The following is a 23,170-nucleotide window of genomic DNA, read 5'->3' as shown; positions in this document are numbered from 1 at the left end:
CCTCGGGACATGGTCGAAGTTCTGCCAGAGGTGGGAGTTGAAGCTACTCCTGACAGGGGACTCTGCCAGACATTCCCAGCGTACCCTCACAACACGTTTGGGTCTACCAGGCCTGACCAGCATCCTCCCCCACCATCGAAGCCTACTCACCACCAGGTGGTGATCAGTTGACAGCTCCACCCCTCTCTTCACCCGAGTGTCCAAGACATGTGGCCACAAGTCTGACGACACGACCACAAAGTCGATCATCGAACTGAGGCCTAGGGTGTTCTGGTGCCAAGTGCACATGTATGAACACCCCTATACTTAAACATGGTGTTTGTTATGGACAATCCGTGACGAGTACAGAAGTCCAATAACAAAACAGCGCTCGGGTTCAGATCGGGGGGGCCATTCCTCCCAATCATGCCCTTCCAGATCTCACTGTCATTGCCCACGTGAGCATTGAAGTCTTCCAGCAGAACAAGGGAGTCCCCAGAAGGTATGCCCTCTAGCACCCCCTCTAGGGACTCCAAAAAGGGTGGGTACTCCAAACTGCTGTTCGGCGCATACGCACAAACAGTAGTTAGGACCCGTCCCCCCCACCTGAAGATGGAGGGAGGCTACCCTCTCGTCCACCGGGGTAAACCCCAATGAACAGACTCCAGGCCGGGGGGGCAATAAGTATGCCCACACCCGCTCGGTGCCTCTCACCGGAGGCAACTCCAAAGTGGTAGAGAGTCCAGCCCCTCTCAAGGAGATTGGTTCCAGAGTCCAGTCTGTGCTTCGAGGTGAGCCCGACTATATCTAGCCGGGACCTCGCAGACTAGCTCAGGCTCCTTCCCCTTCAGAGAGGTGACATTTCACATCCCAAGAGCCAGCTTCTGTAGCTGAGGATCGGACCGCCAAGGTCCCCGCCTTTGGCCACCACCCAACTCATACTGCACCCGACCTCCTTGGCCACTCCCATAGGTGGTGAGCCCATGGGAAGGGGGACCCACGTTGCCTCTTCGGGCTGTGCCCTGCCGAGCCCCATGGGTGCAGGCCCGGCCACCAGGCGCTCGCCATCGAGCCATCAGGCCTAGCTCCAAAGGGGGGGTTCCAGTGATTCGCGTCCGGGCAAGGGAAAACGCTGTCCAAATTTTTTGTTCTTCATAGGAGGTTTGCTGATAACAGATCATATAGTAAAGTTATTTATTGGGCTGTTAATTGTTTTTCATTCTTTCCCAAAACCGAAGGTTTAACGTAAATAAATGTAAACTGAATTGCTTGTTTTAGCTTTTAATTTTTTTTCTTATTTAAGTTATATGTATATGCTTAGTTGGAATTAGAATTCTCCTTTTCCTCAGATAACTTTTTTTTTTAATTAGAGACCAAAGCTGCACTGATATCATTCCACTCTACCGTAACATGAAAAAGAAAACCTTCTCAGACTCTGAAGAAGAGGTAGGGCTCGAGTTTATCTGATAAACTAAGTGGCTTGACTTGTATGAGTATGTTAATTTTAAACAAGTACTATTCTAAACATTTCCTAATTTCATGCATAACAATGAAATTAGTATTTGCTGATGTGAAAAATTACATTACTCCAGTGCAACTGTACGTATAATTTGTATGCATGTATGGTAAATCAGTATTTGTAATATTGCAAGAAATAAGGAATGATTTCTTAGGTTCAATGTTATATTTATTCAGGAACATTGTGAAAAAAAAAATCTTACTTAGGTTTCATTTTTACAATATGCAGTTAAGACCATTATGATTATTAAGATTCATAAACACCATTCTTATTGTAATTGAAGCTTAGGTTTTAGCATGAAGAAAGGTTAAACATGTATTCTTGTGCTCAAAAATAGAATTATGATTATCATTAATTTTTCTCTTTAGGATGAAGATGATGATACTGATGCTCCGGGCACTTCAGCTAAGAAAAAGAAGGTATTGCTATCTCATTTTCAGGAATTTTTAATTGTATACGGATTTGGACCCCTTGAAAGATTTTAAATACTGCTGCATTGTAAATAATAACTCCATGTCTTGTTCTAGTCTATTTTTTTCCAACCAAAGAGACATATTGGTCAGCAGGTACAGTATATACAGTATGCTGCTTTCATAAGTATTTGTATCCATTTTTTATGTTAGCTATAAGGTTTTACATATAAAAAAATAGTTTAATATAGCATTAAATCCCTTACCATTGGCATCTGTTTGGTAGCATTAAAATGACAGTTGCATTGCTTAGATAAAAAGTGAAATATGTTAAGAAATCATTACTTACTCAGTGGCATTGGAGAAAATGTGTGAATGATATGAAAATGAAGGCTAATTGACATTTGAAAAAGAGAAGAAAACTGAAACTGAGTTCCTGAATTCCCTTCTAAGCTTTTGGAGGGCAATCGTCAGAAAATGACGGCTGCATAAATCTGACCAGACACTCCCTATAAAAGGTAGTTCATTCATCAAAATTAAGCATCTGAATGGCACTAAGAATCTAAAAGTTATTTTGATCTGTAAAGTGCACTTTTATTCTACTCTCAACGAACTACCAATTCACTAAGAGGTCTGCAAAAGGCTTATTGTGATAAGAAGGTGGAACAAAGAAACAAATAGAATAATAAAGAATAATTTAAACCTTCTCTGGAGTTTGTCTTAATGCACAAGAATGAACCAGCTCAGTCCACAAAAAACGTCTTGCGACTAGATGAAGGAAAATGAAGGTTTTGTCCAGAACTAGAAACACAGGGATAACACTGCCGTAGCAGCAGCAACAGAAAACATCATGCTGTGGTGGAATTCTTCTCTTCAATAGGACAAGTGAACCAAAAATAGCCAAATGAAATAAACAAACCATTCCAAATGTCATGTATGTACTAAACCTGTAAGTTTTCTGATGTGGTCTTTCCATTTGTCTTTCAAAATAATTTTATATTAACAATAATTTTGGCATCTAAAATAATCGGTAATATTTGTGGAATAAGCTAGGTACAACAGGCATCAACCACAAGGGACTATTGCAAAAAGTGGACTTAAGTTTTGATTGACTCCATCCTACATACTGTTTATGACAAATGAGACAGTAGTATAATGCTAATTCTAGGGCTGTAGTACTCAAATCCAGCCTTGAACTACTTTCAACTCGAGAGACATTTTTTCTGTTGTCTTGGACTTGGGGGGTGTTTATATTCAGACTTGTCTCAGATTTGGCCATTGGTCTCTAGAAATATATTTTCTGGTCTCAATTGAGACCAGCTGCCTTCTTTGAAATATGTTTTATTTTTTTTCTTCCCTCTGTACAAAATACACATTCATGTCAAGTTTCCTTTTGTACAGGCATAAGGCCGCTATACTTTATTACTCTGTGCACTTTGACTGCAATTATTTTTGTTATTTCTTAGAATCTGTTTGAGAATATCCTGATTAGTTCTATTTAATTTTTGACATGATTATGTGTCTCCTTTTCTTTGTAATAACTTGTTATCATTAGCTGTCATGGGAGTCATTAGCCAGGAGAACTGACTGCACACACAAATGACACCGAGCTCTGAACATTTGGAAACTATAGAATGACTTGGGCTTATTCCGGTCAGCAGCATTTGTGAGAATGTGGGTGACAACTAGAGTAAGATTTGGCAAGTGCCTGTGACTTTTAATTTTTGGGTAGCATCTTAGTCTGATTTATTAAACTGCTGAAAATGAAACTGTACGGCGCATACTCAATAGAAATCTACACTTTTGATATTTCCCTAAAAGCACAACAGCTTGATCTGTCTGTTCCTCAATACAACTATGGCCTTTTTTGTGTCTGAAAAATAAAATGAAAGAAATAATGTTTCCCAAGTGCAGCCATGGACATCTATAGTAATGTAAAGGACACTGATGGATAATGAGCATTGACATGTTATGGCAGAGATGTTGACATAGACATTACATACAAGTGGGGGAAGTCATAAAACATATTTGTGTCCCAAGAGTTCAGTTTGTGGAATTTGCTTGTTCTCCCTGTATCCGTATGGGTTTTCTCCTGCAATCCAAAGACATGCAAGCTATGTGTTTGTGTGAGTGTGTTCACTCTGTGATCATCTGGTACTCCACCCAGGGTTGTTCCTGTCTTGCACTCTGTGCTTGCTTGGGTAGGTTCCAGCTTTCCCATGACCCTGTTCAGGATAAGCAGTTTTGAAAAATGGGTGGATGGATCGATTATGCAGTAATAACTTAATTATTTAGAAGATCTGCAAAAATGAATTCTTTGACAACAAGATACATTTATGCAGTTTCTGTATTTCATGTAACTAACACCTTGGTATATTTGCTAAAAATAAATGGAGTTTTTTGTTTGTAGTCTATTTACTAGTACAGAGAGTGTTACTAGTGCCCCATACTAGAAAAAATATGTGGATCTTTATGGTGCATTAAAGTTAAATCTGCTGTTAAGTAGTCCATGAAAATGCGAAGTTTCCGCTTTTCTTTTTGTGAGTTCAATGCAGCACAACACCCTTAATGAGGCTAGGGAATATAAGGTGGTCCAGATCTAACTATGCAACTTTTAATACAGTGCAGGAAAACAATGCAAGACAAAAGAATTGTTCGAAATATCTTGCAGTAAACGAATGCAGAGCAGGTGCTGCCATCTATCGGCAACAAAAATAATTTTTTGTGAATTCTGTATGTAATAAACTTAAGCTATAGCGTAATGAAAATTGCATAATTACATAATTAGATCTGGACCACCCTGTACATACAGTATTATTACATATTTCTAGAGTTTTGAGTGAAATACAAGGTGAAAAAGCCATAATTGAAATAAGTAATGTGGCCTAATGTGATCCTATACAGTTGTTTCATTTTGTCTTTGATTATTACAAATAAAAGTGCACACATTTTTAGTCTTGCACAGCGTTCTATAAAAATACTCAGAAATCATTAACTGTCAAAAGTATTTTTATTTATTTTTTTATGTGAAGTATTTCATATTTTTTGTTTGGGTTTAAAACTACACATTCATCCACATTTCAGTGTCCTGTTGCGTCACATTCTTCCACAGGCCTTTGAGACACTGAGGTTTGGTTGAATTTATTGCTAATAAAGTTTGTGTCCCATCTTATTGAGTGGAGAAGGGATTTTTTTTTTTACAAGGTTTTGGGGCATGTGTAATTTATATATTTTTAAAAAATACAATTTTGTGCATATGTTTATACTTTGCATCTAATAATAGGTTTGGATTGAAGATTTGACAAGATAACATTCCTAAAATTCACTGAATCAAATTTAGGGTCACGGAGCCTATCCCAGCAGCGCTTGGCTGAAGACAGGAAACAGCCCTGGGTGGGGCGTCACCCCATTTTGGGGTAAAGTAAAAACATTTAATGTCAAAAATATGCTCCATGCAGAATATTGGAGTGGTCCAAATACTTTGACACTTCCACTATTTCATTGGTTTATAGTAATTGTGATATCAGACATTTGACATTTCATTTGGAGGGTGCAACTCATCACTACAGCATCATATAGTTTTACAGTTAGCCTTTACCAGCTTTGAACATTATTCTTCACATTCTCAGGGCATTTATTACTGCATAATATTATAAAAACATAACTTCAGGATGATGACATTTCTCATTGTGAATTTTGCTCTTTGATTATTTCAGGAACATAAACCTATAAGAAAACTACGAAACAAAGCCCAGCCGTATGACATCAATGCTTGGAAGACACAGTGCAAAGAATTGCTTGATTTAATATTTCAATGTGAGGATTCTGAACCATTTAGGCAACCAGTTGACTTGGAAGAATATCCGGTATGATTATGACAGTTCTAACAAAAAAAATAAAATGATTTGTTTTTAAAGAGGATTTAATATATGATATCATTTATTTTAGTCAGTTAAGTCTGTAGTATGTAGACATTGCCTTTGATTCCAACCAAAGATTAAACAACATAATACCAGTCTAACATGATACAGCTACGTCATGTGGAAAGCTAATCTTGTTTGATAAAAATCATTTTGGTTTCAGAAAATAAATGCATGTTTTGACATAATCAAAACTTTTATATATATTTTGTTGATAATGATGCATGAGTATTATTCCTGTTTTCTGTATTTTAGGATTATAGGGACATCATTGACACTCCAATGGATTTTGGTACAGTAAGAAACAAACTTAATTGTGGAAATTATGAATCACCAACAGACCTTTGCAAAGATGTGAGGCTCATATTTAGTAATTCTAAGGCATACACCCCCAGCAAAAAGTCAAGGGTAAGGAAAAGCTGTGTGTGTTTTTATTTTACAGAAATTATGAACAGATATGGTCAGGTGCTTTCATTTGCATTTATCTACTAAACACTAGGCTGGCTTCTATAGTATTATAAAGGTTTTAGTAGCATTTGTAAAATCTGAAAAAATTGTGGGTGAAAGTAAGATTCTTTTTAACTTTTGTCAATCATCTTTTTCTATGACATATAAAGTAATAGTTGCATTAGCATGGAGGAACGCAACTGTCTGTGATATATGGAGTCACATTTTTTATAACATAGTTTAAGTAGTAGAAACCTGTGGTATTGAGTTCCTCCTCTTTCATTATCATGTCAGTAGGAAAGAAAACATATTCAGGATTGTGGAGTAGATTGCAAATGAAAGACAGGATATGGTAGCTGTGAATGGGTAGAAAAATGTCAAAAATACCTAATTAAATCCACTGTGGTGCAGTCTTTTATAATAAAAATGAAAACCTTCAAGAGTTTTTTATGAGCACTGAAAATATGTAATATTTTAAACTGTAGATTTTTTTTATACAGATTTACAGCATGAGCTTACGTCTTTCTGCTCTGTTTGAAGAACATATTAGTGTTATCCTCTCTGACTATAAATCCGCCCAACGATTTCAAGCAGCAAATAAGCTAACAAGGCAAAGGAAGAGAGGAAGAAGAAGAAGCTCATCTCATTCCAGTAGTGCTACATCAAGGTAAAACATGGTGCATTTAATTTTTTGTGTGTGCAGTTTTTAATTTGCATACACACATAGACATGAAATATTTTGGAAAATGTTTTGTCATATTCCCAATTGTGGTATTATGTAGTTAAAGAAGGGAGATGGAAGAGGAAAATGTAAAGGATGTTTATTTAATCCCCCAAAATGTTCCACAACAATATCCACTTAGTAGATCCCTATTTTAGGGCCACAGTGTGCTGGGCACTGTTTTGGTTGTATTGGGCAGAAAACAGTAACAAACTCTGGAAGAGACATCAGTCCATTGTAGGGTACACTCTAAAGTTCCTCAAGAAAAACCCACACAGACCTGTATAGAATAGGCCAACTCTTTACAAAAGCTATCCATCTGGGAGTTCAAACCCAGCCTATACAGTAGGAACTATGAGGTAGCAGCACAAACCATTGTGCCACCATACTGCCTACTATATGGATGTATTTACAGATGTAATGCTGAACAGAATACTGTATTGTTTACTGCACTGCTATTAAGGATTAGAAAAATATGTTCTTTGAAGAAAACTAGTGGTTTGACAATTTCAGAACTTTGAAAGTATATTTGAGGATTTGTATCAACGTCTGTCTGCAAAAACTCTCTTAAAGTGCACACTTGGGGTGCGCCATCCCCATCACAATTTTTGTAGCAATTGGGCTCCATTGGAAAAAAGAGTATTGCTCAATGTACTACTTTAGGGTCAGCAACTCCGCAGTGTTTTATTGTGCACTCACTATGCAAGGCCTTACACTGCTTTCTAATGCTAAACTATATATCAAGGTGTCTCAAGGAGGTGATTTGAGGATTTTCAAGAGGGCTTTCAGCCATACATTGAATTTTTATAATGTGGAAATGCTAAGGAAAGAAGTTACATTCATTAACCACGCCTCCATAAATCCCATCCCCAAGCCCCAAAAATAGTTAAATTGTTTTAATCAAAAGGGGTGGTATTCAGTGCTTCTGCAAGGTGTTGTTGACCACCGCTTTTGGTGAGGATTAGAAAAGTTCAGTTTTATTTCTTATTTTTCATTGATTTAGGCTAAAGTTACCTACCAGATTTATCTGATTCAAGTAATCAGATTCAGTTCACATGCAAATCATATGTATCTGTACTGGATTTAGATATTGTGATTTAATGTAATTTTTTGCTGTTCATAATCTCTAAGAAAAGACTGCATCTCTGTCACATACGAGGCTAACACAATCAGAATTTAGAAACGTTTAAATGCAATGTGAACATAGCCTAAGTGTTCTTGAAGAAAGGTTTTAAAATAGTTTATCCTGTTTAGTCCTTTGAGGGGAATAAAATAGCTCTTAATTATTTTAGGTTGTCTTGTTTACATAAAGCACAATTTAATTTAACAATTTATTTTTATATCTGTTTCTGTAATCCGTGCATGCTCCCAACTCTCTCTCTGATTTTTCAAAACACAAGAGCACAATTTAAATTAGCTTACACTTTATAAAATTTTGCACAAAACGAATAATGCAAACATCCAAATGTTGTAGATTTCTTTTGCAGAGCTGCACATTTAATGTTTTTAAAGTGAAAATCTAATATAAGTGTAGAAAGTGTATTTTCTTTATTGGGCTTACAATCCTGGTTTCCTAAGTAAAAAATAGGAAATACAGTATTTTCGTAATATTGACTAAAACACATTATCCCAATTGTATTCTGTTTGCCTTGAAATCAGCATTAACAAGGCTTTAGTTTAACTATATCCAGTTTTCTTTTAATTAACATGCTTTCATTGCCGATTTTATTTTTCCAGAATTAAGTTTTGCATTTGGTAGAGGCACTGTGCACGATTTTATTTACTATTTGTTTTGTTACGCTAGGAAGCATGCTATAACTATGCAATCAATGTACCAGTCCCTGCAGCTGGGATTTTTCATAGGTTCCTCTGAATCTTTTCGAAGAATTTGCATTAGGTGCATTGTTAATTCATGTTTTGCAACAGTTGCAATCCTGGGATTGCAGACAATACTATAGGGCATAATTTCAAAAAGCTTTTTTACATTTTCAAAATTTTATTGGTGACTAATACTGCAAAAGAGAATGATTGCATTGTTAGATAAGGAAATTGGTGGCTTTGCTGCAACTAATAAAAATATACTAACAATATGTATTGCTCTTTAAGTCCTGAAAGGAAGCGTAGGTCCGTGAAAGTGCCCCTGAAGCCAGAGCCTTCTACCTCATCTCAATCTCCAGCAGCCTCACGTCCAGCTACTTTACGTAATGTTACACCCAAACTGCCAGCTACTCAGTTGAATGGGAAGACTGTGGACACTGCAGCAATAATACGCACAAGGAGTGCCAGACGTTTTGGCAGTTCTTTTGATGCAGAACAAGCTTTAGCATCCTCTGTAGCTAAATCATCTGCTTCAAAAAATAATGCAACACTTAGTGTCCATCGCAAACCAGGTAGGAGAAAACTGCTTTTAACTTAAATGTATTTTACAGTTTTATTTAAATCAATTCTTTAAATAAAGTAATAAATAAAAATATAGTTTGGTTAGAGCTGTTTTACAAAATGGTTTATGAAGGTTATTTATATAATAAGCCTTAAAACAACATAATTCACTTTCTGAGGTTACCATCATATTTTAGACTTACATAATTAACATTTGCTGTGAAATAAAATTGGAAAAAAGTTATTTAAACTGTGTGCTAAAGTAACTGACAGCATTAAGAACACATAAAAAGTGTTCTGAAGGTATAATTCAAGAATTCGTTTTAATATGTGTTAGCCTCACGGAAGCAAATAGCTAGTGTTTTTTTTTTTTTATACTGTGTGGATATATATATAGATACATTGAAATGCTTAACCTCAAGGTATATACCATACACTCAGGTACATAAGTATTTGTACAGTGACCCAAATTTCATAATTTTGGGTCTGTACACCAACACAATGGATTTGAAATGAAGCAATCATTACAGTATGTGATTGAAGTGTATAGACTTTAGTGCTGGGCGGTATGACCAAAATTCTATATCATGGTATTTTTCAAAATTATACCGGTTTCATGGTATTGGACGGTATTTTTTTTCCCATGCATGAGTGGATGTTAACCACATTTTTCACTGCAGTAGACTGTCTACAAATAACCTATTCTACTGTCATGAGAATTGTACAATGTGCAAAAAAACATTTTAATGTGCACACAAGTATTAATACAGGTTTGCATGGCCCCATAAAGTGATAGTTTTCAAGGGGGTGGCACTAATGAAGAGAAGGAATCATATTGCATGACAGATGCAGTCAAAACATAGCCTTTTTATTGAACAAAGTTTGCAAACAAACAAAAATTTTGACAACATATTTTCAACCATCCAAAGAGGCATTTAGACTTAGTAAAATATCCAGAGGTACTTGTCAAAAGTTGTATTGCACTGAACATGTCTTAGAAAAGGAATAAATAGTAAATATTTTTTGTAAACCAACTACACTTTGTTAATGTTAACAATCTCTGTCCACTGACACATTAAAGTGACTTTTTAAACAACTTTACCATCATTAAACTGCATAATATTTAAACTAATAAATAAAAACAATAAAATAAATAATAGTGCAACTTTTCAGTAATAATACTGTTACTTCCAAGACTGTGCATTACGCAGTATTCACCAAATTAAAATAAAATAAAATAAAACAAGTGGAACTTGGTGATGACATCTTTACCAACTGAACCATCATTAAGGCAAACTGCATTAATATGGACCTTGCTTCAAGCTAAGCTATATACATAAATAATAAAACTGCAACTTGCATTTATAATGCTATTTGTGGTATAGCCCTACGAAAGCATATTAGGGCCACGGCAAAGAAAAAAATAAATATGGACACAGTGAAGAAAAAAAAAAAACTATGTCGAGATTTATTCTTGCCGTTTATGTCGAGATTAAAGTTGACATTTCCACTTTATTCACATAGTTTATTTTGTCATTAAAGTAGAATGTCGTAAACTAAACTTCATCCTAAAATCAATGTTTAATTTACTAGATGTTCTCAAACCCCGTCATAAGTTAACATAGCACATTAAATGCTTTGTGTTAAGTGTTCCCCGACCCAGTTGTTAATCGCTACGTGCTTCTTAAATTGACTTCCTCTGCACTAAGAGAAGGCGCAGGCAGCGATCGCTGCACAGAATACATTCACTTCACGATATTCCTGCTCTCTGAAAATGTAGAATGCCAAGATAAATTTGATGAGATGCATTAAAGCAGGTATTAAACATGCATGAAAGTGTCGCAGTAGTGCTGCTCACTCGCAGTAAGGGGTCCCCAGGTGTACGTTCAGTGTAGAGAACTTTATGGCAGGTGTGACGAGGCTCCAAAAAACTGGATGTATGAATGGGTATCGCACAGGTTTAACTTAAATATTGTGTAAATATTGGGTTCGTGATCTGGTGCTCGAAGACGTGAACACAGAATTCAATGAATGTTCTTCTGAGCGAGCTTTCGTTATTGCATGTGTGCTGTCTCTGTCTGATGTACCAAACCGTCAGTTCCTATCTTTCCTTTTACTTTCTCCACACAATAAACGTCTTTGTGAAATTAAAACTAGTTTTAAACTTAGACCATGGAGTGTTCAGAACTTTAAAAAAAATCTTTGTTATACATGTTTAATTATGCCATCCATTCAGGGTTGCACCCATCCCAGCAAGCATTGTGTGCAAGGCTGGAGCAAATCCTGAACAGGGCTCCAGCACATCGCAGGGTAAATACGAGCAATGCATACATTAGCAGGGTCAATACAGCATAACAAAACCCCACATCCTACATGACTTCGAAAAAAACTTAAGCATGCCGAGTAAACCCACCAGAAAAACATGCAAATTCAAGGCAGGGAACACCCGGGACCCGCTTGCTGCAAGGCAGCAGTGTAACCTCCATGCCACCGTGCGCCCCACATGATTAATGCATGCTTTAATGCATTTCATCATGAAAATGATATCAAGTATTTATCTTGGCATTTTAAATGTTCAGGGAGCAGGAATATCATGAAATGAATGTATTCTGTGTGGTGATCACTGCCTGCGTCTCCTCTTAGTGCAAGAGGAAGTCAGTTTAAGAAGCACATAGTGATTAACATGGCTCGGGGAACACTTAACACAAAGCATTTAATGTGCTACATAACTTATGATGGGGTTTGAGAAAATCTAGTAAATTAAATATTCATTTTAAGATGAAGTTTAGTTTACGATGTTCTACTTTAATGACAAGTTACGAGAATAAAGTCAACATGTCGACTTTAATCTCGTCATAAGCGTTGAGATTAAAGTGGAAATGTCAAGAATAAATTCAACATGACGTCATACTTATTACAGAGTACCCAGGTACATTACACAGTATTGGGGGAAAAAAAAATGAAACAAGTACAACTTGACTTGCAGTATTATCCAGTAGTATAGAAACAGTATTCACACATTTGAACACATCTGACTTTTTAAAACCAAAGTATCTCCAGACAACAGACACAGCTCCTTTTTTTCTGCAAAAGTTCTTCTGTGTCATCATGTTCAACTTTATCGTTTGCTACAGCTTCAGTTTCAGAATGTTCTCTGTCCATTTTCACCGTTCAATTCCTCCACTAACGCATGTACTCCGTTGCATTTGTGTTTAGCAGTGCAGCAGTGAAAAAGGTCCCCCCTTAAACAGTTTCCTGCTGCACCACGTTCCGAACGTTGCGGTATAAGAAAAATCCATATCATAACAAAAATAAAAAATGTTTTTTTGGTATGAACCGGTGTACCGCCCAGCACTAATAGACTTTCAACTTTAATTCAAGGGGTTAAACAAAAACATCGTATAAGCCATTTAGGAACAACAGTATTTTTCTGCATAGTCCCCCCTTTTCAGGGGCTCAAAGGTTTATGGACAATTGACTGAGAAGTTATTCCATAGCCACATGTGAGCATTTCCCTCATTATTTTATCAACTATTTACCAATGAAAAAGGTCTGGAAATGATTCTAAGTGTGGAACTTGCATTTGGAAGCTGTTGCTGTGAACTCTCTAATGCAGTCCAAAGAGCTGTCCTTGCAAGTAAAAACAGGCCATCATTAGGCTGAGAAAACAAAACAAACCCATTAAAGAGATAGCAGAAACACAAGGAATGATCAAATCAACCAATTGGTACATTCTTAAAAAGAAGGAATGCACTCCAGATGGCCTGGACAATAATGGAAGTCAACTCTGCTGGATGATTGCAGAATTCTTCGCTTGGTGAAGAAAAACCCCTGCACAACATTTTGACAAACAAAGAACACTTTGGCAATGACTGGTCTACCTCTCAGCAGAGTCTACAATCAAGAGAAAAGTTCATTATATGTGGTTAACATTATAAATATAGATGGTTTACCACAAAGTTCAAACCACTAATAAGCCTCAAGCATAGGAAGGACAGATTAGGCTTAGCCAAAAAACATGTTTAAAAGCCTATCCACTTCTGGAACAGTTTTCTTTGGACAAAGGATATGTGCCAGAATGACGGAAAAAGAAGAATATGGAGAAGGAATGGCTCATGATCTGATGCATACCACATCAACTGTAAAACATGGTGGAGACAGTGTTCTGGCATGGGTATGACTGACTACCAGTGGAGGTCTGTCACTAGTATTTATTGATGATATGACTTAGTGGCAGAAGCATCAGGATGAATTCTAAAGTGTACAGGGTCAGACTATCTTCTGAGTTTTGGCCAAATGCTGCAAAACTGATAGAACAACACATCACAGTACAGATGGACAATGAGCCAAAATATAATGCGAAAGCAAACCAAAAAACTGATAGGACAACGATTAACAGTACAGATGGATAATTAGACAAAACATACCGTGAAAGCAAACCAAGTGCTTTTCAACTTAAAGCATTGGAATATTCTTCAAAGGCCAAGTCAGTCAACTGACCTCAACCCAACTGGACAAGCATTTCACTTACTGAAGGTAAAACTGATAGCAGAAAGTCAAACCAAAAAGCAGCAAAAGCTGCAGTAAAGGCCCGGCAGAGTATCACTAGGGTGGAAACCCAGCACTTGGAGATAGCCATGGATTCTAGACTTCAGGCAGTCTATTGACTACAGAGGATTTTCAACCAAATATTGAAAATGATCACAATATTTATGATTATGTTAGTTTGTCCAAATACTTTTGAGCCCCTGAAAATAGGGGCAATGTATAAAAATGTCTTTCCTAAACGGCATATACAGTATTTTTGAATTAAAGCTGAAAGTCTATACTTAAATCACATCTTGACTGCTTTGTTTCAAATCCATTGTGCTGGTGTACAGAGCCAAAATTGTGAAAATTGTTTCACTGTCCAAATACTTAATGGACCCGACTGTATACGTTTAATCAGTTTGAACGGGACGTCTCTTTGGTTACAGCTCAGCCCTCTCTGCAAATAATTAGAGCAGCTTTACTTAGAATAATTTAAAGGAGTGAGGATGCTTGTAGAGTTGGTTTAAATATAAAGGAGGATGAAGACAGGTTTGGAAAATAAAGACTTTAGTATTATTGACAATAAATCTTTTCATCTAATTTCTCAGTAATGGAAAATCTCAACAAGCACCTGAAGTCCCCAAGCACTGCATCCAGTCCAAGCATTTTTGGTGAACAGCAGAATAACAGACGTTCCTCTACTCCAGAGACTGTTGGAAGAAAAAAGAAAATAACCCGAAAATTGAAAATGCCATTAAATCAATCACAGAGTAAGTCTATTTTTAAAAATTTTATGTGAATGGTTAAGAGTAAATCAGTATTTTACACTGATTTTCTCTTGAATATGAATTATTTTGATTATCCAGGTAAACAGTTATTATGCATTTGCTAACTTTGCCATTGCATGTCTATTCCAAAGGTGTTTATTACAGTGTTTTTCCGGAGTTTCTGCTAGATAAAATTATAACTGTTCTGGCCCTTATTTTCAGTGAATTCAAGAGTGAATGAGAGGATGGAGAACATTGTACAGCTCAATGGACACAGTAAACATATACCAAATTCTGTTGCCAAAAGAGGCCGAAAACCAAAAGCAGAGACTATTGCAAATAAGGAACAGGCTGTCCAATCAGAGCCAATTGTGAAGCCACCAGGCAAGAAACGAGGACGCAAAAGCAAACAAGAATTAGAGGCTTTGCGTGCTAGTAGACTTCAGAGTACAACAGAGGAAGAGAAGGACCATTCTGTTTCAGATGAGGCTGGTACGTCTTCTGCTGGATTTGATGTTAATATGAATCAAGGGCATTTGCAAAAACCTAAGTCACGCCGTGGAAGGAAACCAAAAAGCATGAAAAAATTACCATCTCCCCCTCCCATGCCACCTGCTATGAACCCAAAGATGCAGACAAGAAGTAGCAAAAAGCAGACTGAGCAGTCTGTGGGTTTTACAGGGGAGACATTAAGAACTGAGGTTGAAGCCATTGAGCAGAACAATGATAGTGAAGAGAAAGGTGTCAAATTTCCCATGAAGACCAGAAATCAGGGTCGAAGGACAGCATTTTACAATGAGGAAGACTCTGAGGAAGAGCAGCGGCAACTCCTGTTTGAAGATTCTTCTTTGACTTTTGGGACTTCCAGTAAGGGACGTGTTCGTAAGCTGACTGAAAAGGCAAAAGCGAATCTAATTGGCTGGTAAATGGGACAAAAGAAAACCTGCAACCTTTATAAAATATATATATATATATATATATATATATATACACTTTGGTTTCTTTTGCTTTTTCAGATCCAGGTAAAGCAAATGCTACGGCACTTGAGGACACTGCTAACTTTGCTGCTAATTTTGTACATTCAGTGGTAAATCTTCACATTATGGGACCAAAACTGGGCATTTTGCCCAATCTTTCGTAGTAAATATTTCCTTTTTGTTCTTAATACTACACAATTTTTAAATATGATTGTTGTAAAGATCCAGTGTAAAGTTTTTATAATGAAAGGTTTCACAAAGTTTTTAGGTACAAGAAGAATGTGGACATCCTAATTCATTGAAATGAATTAGAGAAAAAAGAGTATTAATAGAAAAACATGCTTATTTTAGTAGTTGGAGATGACACTGTTTTCCTTCTACAAAGGACCACAATATTCAAGACACCTCATTTCAAGGATTTTTGTTTTCCATGAATTTGTTATATAGGAAGGCCCTTAAGAGTATCCAGCATTGTAAATTACTTTTTTCTTCCAGAGTACTCATTGCCTTTGCAAGACATCTGCAGCATTCAGGCCATTTGTTCTGTTGCCTTTGGATCAGTATAAATTTACAATTTTCAAGATCTCCTGTGATATTGTACTAGTTCTCTGAAGGATGGTGATGTATAATGATCTGTGAAAACCAACCCTCTAGCTTCTATTTTAAAGATAAAGTCCACAGTCAGATGATCAACAGTAATCTTAGTTTTATTTAAACATTTTAGTGTAAAAAGTATACGTTTTATTTTATCTGATTATTTTAAGTTTTATATGCTGTCATTCAGTGCATTTTTATGATGACTGTTTTGGAATAATGTTCAGTATTTTATGCTTTTTATAGAAACAATATTAGGAGGGAAGAGCTACTTGGTGTTACACTCCTGTATTACGTGTTACACTCCTGTATTACTTTTCTGATGATGAACCTTTAATGTTAAGTTCAGGTTGGACTTACCCTTGGTGCCTTGTCTTGATCAAAGTCTGCAATTTGTCCTTATAAAGTAAACAAATATAATTTGGTTTAATACCTATCTCCAGGAGTAAATATATGTAGAAATCAGGATGTGGTGAAACTTACGATCTTCTGGTCTGTACTGAAGTGGCATAGTCAACACTTACGCTCATGCTGGTATTTGGGGTTTTGAGGAATATGGCTTACTTCCTCCCTTTAAAATGTTAAAGCCAAGGGAGGATTGTTCTACAGGATCATATCCTGTGATGAATTTTGACGGTGTGAGTGTTTTCCAGTCAGAGATTTCCTGACAAAATGGGTTCAGTGTTGCACAGATTGGATATTTCTTTAGTGAAAGAGTGCCAAAAGGCACTTCACAATGATTTATACTGTTTGCCAATCCAAAGTGCCAGCATGGATCCATAATGTCCAGAGCACCAATTATGCAGTAAGGAAGATGGTGCTGTTTCGTGAGTTATAAATACTGTAAGAGAAAAAGATTATTGAAAGGTTAATATAAAATTGATACGTGCCCAAGAAGCATTGTTTATAGGTGAACCCAAGCAATTTTCAGGAGCAGGCTTCTGTAACTGGGTTCTTGTACTTCTGATACACTTGCTTTAATTATATGATGTGAAACTTCAAGCAAAAATTGTCAGCTGAAAATTTTAAAAAGGTGATAAATAGAAATGATTTGATAGAATCACTAAGTCTTTCTTAGATTAAGTATCTTCATTTTCAAAGTTGTGGAAAACAAATTATACATTTTTCAGTTATATTATTTTGCCTCGGTATTCTGTTTAAATGTTTTCAGAACTACAGTGGAACCTCGGTTCACGACCATAATTCGTTCCAAAACTCGAAGCAATTTCTCCCATAGGATTGTATGTAAATACAATTAATCCGTTCCAGACCGTACGAACTGTATGTAAATATATATATTTTTTAGTTTTTAAGCACAAATATAGTTAATTATACCATAGAATGCACAGTGTAATGGTAAACTAAATGTAAAAACATTGAATAACACTGAGAAAACCTTGAACAACAGAGAAAACAAACACTGCAATAGTTTGCGCTATAGTGCTAGGAACCGCTCGCTAAAAACACTTTTTTTAATGAGTTTTAAGCACAGGGGAAAAAATGAACATTTGAAAAATCCGTAATTTAATAAACCACCAAGAAAAGTAACATTGCAACAATGCAGGCTACGAACCGATCACTGTAAATAGAACTAAAAACAAAAACAAGCCTTCTCTACCTTATGGGTCCCTCGCTCGCTGGCTCTCACTCTCATGCCTGTGTGTGTGTGCGTGTCTCTCTTTTGCGAGCCTGGAGCGCCTGTGTGTGTGTCTCTGTAGCGCTCCTGTGTGTGCATGCGCCTCTCTCTCCCGTGCCTGTGTGTGTGTGCATGAGCCTGGAGCGCCTGTGTGTGTGTCTGTGTAGCGCTCCTGTGTGTGTGCCGCCTCTCTCTCCCGCGCCTGTGTGTGTGTGCATGCATCTCTCTTTTGCAAGCCTGGAGCGCCTGTGTGTGTGTCTCTCTAGAGCGCTCCTGTGTGTGCGCGCATGCGCGCCTCTCTCGGGCATGCTCCTGTGTGTGTGCACGGATCTCTCTGTCTCGCACTGCCTGTGTGTGTGTGTGTGTGTGTGTGTGTGTGTGTGTGTGTGTGTGTGTGTGTCGCACTGTCTAGCTCTCTCTCTTGCTCGCTGCACAGGAAATGCACAAGGAGAGACTGAACATGTACAAACCGAAAGGGAACCTGGCTTGTTCGTATACCGAGTGTGTGGTCGTGAACTGAGGCAAAAGTTTGGCGAACTTTTTGGTCGTAAACCGAGTTGTACGTGTACCGAGACGTTCATGAACCGAGGTTCCACTGTACTGTACTTCTAATTTCAAAGCTAAGTTCTGGCATTGGAGTTTTCCTTAGTACAGTATACATGAAAAATCATTGTTTTACCAGAAATAATTAAAACACAGCAATGTTTTTAATTAACACTACATTTGCTCCCACTTTGTAAATGTTTTTTTTTTTTTGGTTAATCCCTAACAAATTTGACGCTTAAAAAGGACAGTTTAATGGAATTTCTGAACACCCACTCATCTGCTGTATTCAGAACAAATACCGACTGCTAACTGGGTTGCTGGGTAACAGTAACCCTGATGTACAAACAATGTACCCGACAAATTCAATAACACCCACTATATGTCCTAACAAATTGAAAATTAAAAAAGATATATTTTCAGTACATGAAACATATCTGGCTAACATCATGTTAATTTATTTAAAGATAATGTATGATAATTAAAAATAATGTGAAGTAAAATCTTCTCATCCAAGTAAATATCAAAAGTGTCAATGTATTGCATTCTTTGATCTAGTGCAGTCAAAGTCCTGGAAAATGTGTACATTTTCATTTTTTTTTTTGTTTGGTTTATTTTTTTTTTTTTTTTTCGTTTTATTAAGAATGCAGTCATATACTGTCAGAATCATTTTTTCTTAAAACTAACTGAAGAGGCTTTTATGAATAGTAAAAATAATGACAATACAAATAGCAGTACCAATAAGCATTAGCACAATAGCTACATTTTAGCAAGGAGATTACATCTTCAAGTTTCACATTTCTTTCTGTTTTTATATTTGATAGTGGATGGTTATTGAGGAAAAATTCAAGATGCTAACAATTTATATTTTGTAAAGAATTTTTTTTGAACACACAGATTGTAATTCTGCCACACTAATAGCATAATATAGTAAATACCTTTATTTAATATTTATTGTACTTAGTGTAAATTTCACAGGTTTATCAATCCAAATATACAATGCAAAATAGTTGCCTACTTGGGTGACCATCTATTTATCATTGTTCAACCTTTAAACTATTTTAGAGTTTTATTTAAAAAAATAAATAAAACAAAAAGGTTCTGTTGCCAGTCTGGTCACTGTCTATGGGGAATTTGTACATTTTCTCATGTTTCCTCCCACATATGCATTAAGTTAAATGGACTAAGCTGGACTGGCATAATTTGAATGGTGGTTTTGTGTGTTTATGGCCTATGCAATAGACTGGTACTGTGCCCAGCATTACTTATACCCTTGCAGCCAGTGTTGCCAGGATAGTTTGTGGCCTAACTACACCTATAAATAGAGGGATAATTTGTTTTCAAAATTTTTGTTTTAAAAAAGGTTTGATTCAGAGCATGGTCCCTGAGTGGAGTTTGGCAGCCGTAACTATAATGAAAGTTGGCTAGACCATGAATAGATAAAAGTACTTAAGTATGTTTCATTGGAAACATAAAAAGACAGTCTAACAAGAAAATATAGTGTATTACTGTATCTTCCATAGTGTTGAGCATGTTCTGTAAAAGAAAACCTAAATTAATGTGACCACAGTTGTTAATATACAGGTTAATGACTTACTGAATGTAGAGTGCTGAGGCTTCATTTTCACTCCTAAGGTTTTCTCAGCAATGTTTCCATACAACAGTGAACACTGAGATCCATCATCAGATATCTTGGCCCCAAAATTCATTTTTATATTTTGCTTACTCTTGCAGATGAAATAGTTAATAATTGAAGCTGCATTTTATTAGTAGCTTTCACAATTTCAGTACATTGTACTAGAATATCGTAAAATAACCTTGAATACTGATACACATAGCTGAAGGAGCATTTCCCTTAAAAGAAAAAGACATTGAAGAACCACCATAGCATTCTCAAACCTGCTTAATTAAATTTAAGGGTGTGCAGAGATGAAACCTACCCTGGAATCATTGGGCACAAGACAGGAACCAGACCGACATTGCACAAACTAATTGTTCGTTTATTCATCCTGCATTTTCTTATACAGGGACATGACAAGCTTGAGTCTGTTAATGAAGTGCAAGGCAGAAGCCATTCATAGATGGGATGTGAAATGTGTGCAGATACTCTTTGCGAATACAGCGTATATTAACTTCAGCTGTAATAAGCTATGTTTTTGTTAACGCTTGTCAAGACCTGCTGCCTTTGACTTAGAGACATTTTCAGTCTTACTATTTCACATGGATACATACATTTTCAAGCATATATTTTACCTTTAACTTAAACTTGACAGAAGTTATTTTTTGATGTGTATGGTTTGCTTTACCATGTATTATTTTTCTCATACTGTACTTTGTACTAATACTTTAAAAGTAGAAATGAGCAACTAAAAGAACTTAGAATGTTGTTTATATGTTGTAACATGCATATCTCTAGCTGTGATTTACATGGTACATTCCAAAGTGCTTTAATTTTCATTGGAAAAGTATCAGCATCCTTTGAAGTGAGTGTTTTGGTGTCTTGTTAATGAGCAGTTACGGTTAATTTTTAAATTACAACCATGAGGTCCTAAGTATAACACAGTAGCCTCAGATTTGCTCTTCCCAGTGTCTGATGTGTAAATAAACTAATTTAAAAATACAGTATGTATATAATATTGAAAGACAACCCACTCCTGTGTACAGTAAAGACTATAATGTTAATCTTTTACATTATTTATTAAGACAAACTTGGCATTGGATGTTTGTCAGCCTACATTTTGCAGAAGCAATGCAATTAGCGGTCTAAATTAATTTAAGAACGGGAGCTGATCTTTGGATACCAGACCAATAACCCATAGGGCTGCAATAAGATCATGCGTGCGTCTTTTGCTATAGATCAATACAAAATAATTTTTAATTAATTTTTACTATTTCATGTTTGATAAGCATATATACTTAATCTTTTGACTATAGAGGATTATTAAAAAGTTATTAATTAATTCTGACTGTTATACCATAACATTCTGTAAATTTTGAGAGCCTCAGTTGTTTCCACTTGTTTAAATGTTTGTTGAATTGCTAATAGTGGCCATGTTGTGACTGGCAAAAGCTAGTGGGGGTGGGGGGGAGATCATTTTATTCAGCAGGCTAAAATTATTTAATGCATCAATTGAAATATTCATTGCACAGAGTTTTTTTTATCAATTTTGTGTATGGTGTTTTTATAATTGTAATATTTAGGTGGGTCTTTTAACATATTTAATGTTTTGTTTTTTAAGTAGATATATTTGTCTTCTTTTAAACCAGTTCTTTTGTGTATTTATTTGTTTAAACCTTTTCTTTCAACCACTGAAACTTTCCTTGATTTGCCAAAGACAGACATTCAGAGCAGTGACCTTCAAGTGCTTTAATGTGCCTGGACATCTGTCATCAGTATCATCAAAAGTATCCATTTTACCTGATTCCATAGAGAATGTCTTCAGAAATGGCAAAACTGACCACATTGCACTGACTGATTTGAATATTAGGAGTTTTGTAATGTACACTTAATTTGCAGTTTTATAAAGTATATTGTCAAACAGAGAAAATGTTTGTGAAGTTTACAGATTTCCATAATTATTTAATTTTAGATCATGTCATTGTGTTCACATTTATATTTTCAATAAATTGTTCTGTCATTGCAGCATAGTTTAAAGGTACAAGAATTGATGACTAATTTAAGAGCTGCTTCAACATTACACAACAATAGCTCTAACATATTGATGTATGTGCTTAATCTCATATTAGACATAATAAATTTCAATTTATTGCTGTCAAAAATGGCCAAGATCACTTTTCTTATGCAATCGTTTTTCATTGAACATTGCATGTTCTTAGCTGCACTTTTCCTTGGCATGTGACTTACGCTAACAAAAGAGACTATATTCCCAGAAAACTCCTGTTTGATGATTGTGCCTTGTACTTTTTTCTATTTTTACCTCATATTTAGATGAGGTTATTAAAGAAATTGTTTATGAAGGGCCTTGTAAAGAAATCATTGCTACTGAAAGAAAGATGTGTTCTTTTGATGCATTTCTTTTTATGAGGAAAAATAAAATTGTTTTTATTTTTTTAATGTGGGTTAGCAGTATGATCTTTAGCATATTTTGTAAAGTGCAGTAAATGTTTAGTTCAGTAGTGATTTTGTACAGCACAGCAATGTCAGAACATTCACATTAAGGCTGCGGTAACCCGTTTTAAATTGTCTCGCTGATGAGTAGCCAGATGTTCTGATTCTCATTGATGCAAGTTTACCAAAAACAGAATGAACACTGGAAATCATATATTAAATATACTGTAATCAGAATTATTTACAATGGATTGAAATAATGTGGCCAGTCTGCAAAAAGCAGTGTTAGGTAAAATTTGAAATATTTGTGAAAATGGTTGTTATCCTTTACTTTTTCATTTCATGCGTTAAATGTTTTTGTAAAAATAATAATAATAAAAGGAAAACAAAGTGATCATTTTTGCTGTGTAACAGACTGAAATGGTATTTTTATACTATCCTGTATTTTCATCTGTAGTGTTTATTTCATCCCCTCTGCAATGACCTTTTTTAATGTAAAAGACAGTGTATATACCATATTTTGAATGACAGAATTGTGTTTTAACAAATGTAAAATGTTTTGTGTGGGAATGGGAAGGTGACAGAAGAAAACTTTGTATTCATTTGTTATATGAAGTACAAGAAGGACAGTTAAGATACATTCTGTATATAAAAATGTAAAATAATTTGCTGTATGCAA

The 23,170-nt window shown here is 35.9% G+C and overlaps 1 protein-coding gene and 1 long non-coding RNA gene across 2 annotated transcripts in view; one reads left to right on the top strand and one right to left on the bottom strand.

Moving 5' to 3' along the window:
- Positions 1 to 15,632, top strand: part of phip (pleckstrin homology domain interacting protein) — a 202,300-nt gene extending 186,668 nt beyond the window's left edge. The window contains exons 33-40 of the mRNA XM_028797719.2: positions 1,350 to 1,425; positions 1,867 to 1,917; positions 5,625 to 5,774; positions 6,084 to 6,236; positions 6,776 to 6,942; positions 9,103 to 9,386; positions 14,514 to 14,675; positions 14,895 to 15,632. Coding sequence (XP_028653552.2) covers positions 1,350 to 1,425; positions 1,867 to 1,917; positions 5,625 to 5,774; positions 6,084 to 6,236; positions 6,776 to 6,942; positions 9,103 to 9,386; positions 14,514 to 14,675; positions 14,895 to 15,598 — 1,747 coding nt within the window. The 3' untranslated portion in view covers positions 15,599 to 15,632. The remainder of the gene's footprint in view (positions 1 to 1,349; positions 1,426 to 1,866; positions 1,918 to 5,624; positions 5,775 to 6,083; positions 6,237 to 6,775; positions 6,943 to 9,102; positions 9,387 to 14,513; positions 14,676 to 14,894) is intronic.
- Positions 15,633 to 17,191: 1,559 nt separating this feature from the next.
- LOC127527297 (uncharacterized) lies at positions 17,192 to 18,578 on the bottom strand. Its single transcript, XR_007934600.1, has 2 exons — positions 18,465 to 18,578; positions 17,192 to 17,396 (listed from the first exon to the last, which is right to left on the bottom strand). It is a non-coding gene; the product is annotated as an uncharacterized LOC127527297 (long non-coding RNA).
- Between the last annotated feature and the right edge of the window lie 4,592 nt (positions 18,579 to 23,170).

This window comes from Erpetoichthys calabaricus, chromosome 3 (assembly GCF_900747795.2).
Source record: "Erpetoichthys calabaricus chromosome 3, fErpCal1.3, whole genome shotgun sequence".
NCBI classification, from domain to species: Eukaryota; Metazoa; Chordata; class Cladistia; order Polypteriformes; family Polypteridae; genus Erpetoichthys; species Erpetoichthys calabaricus.
This window is presented reverse-complemented; position numbering and strand designations above follow the sequence as displayed.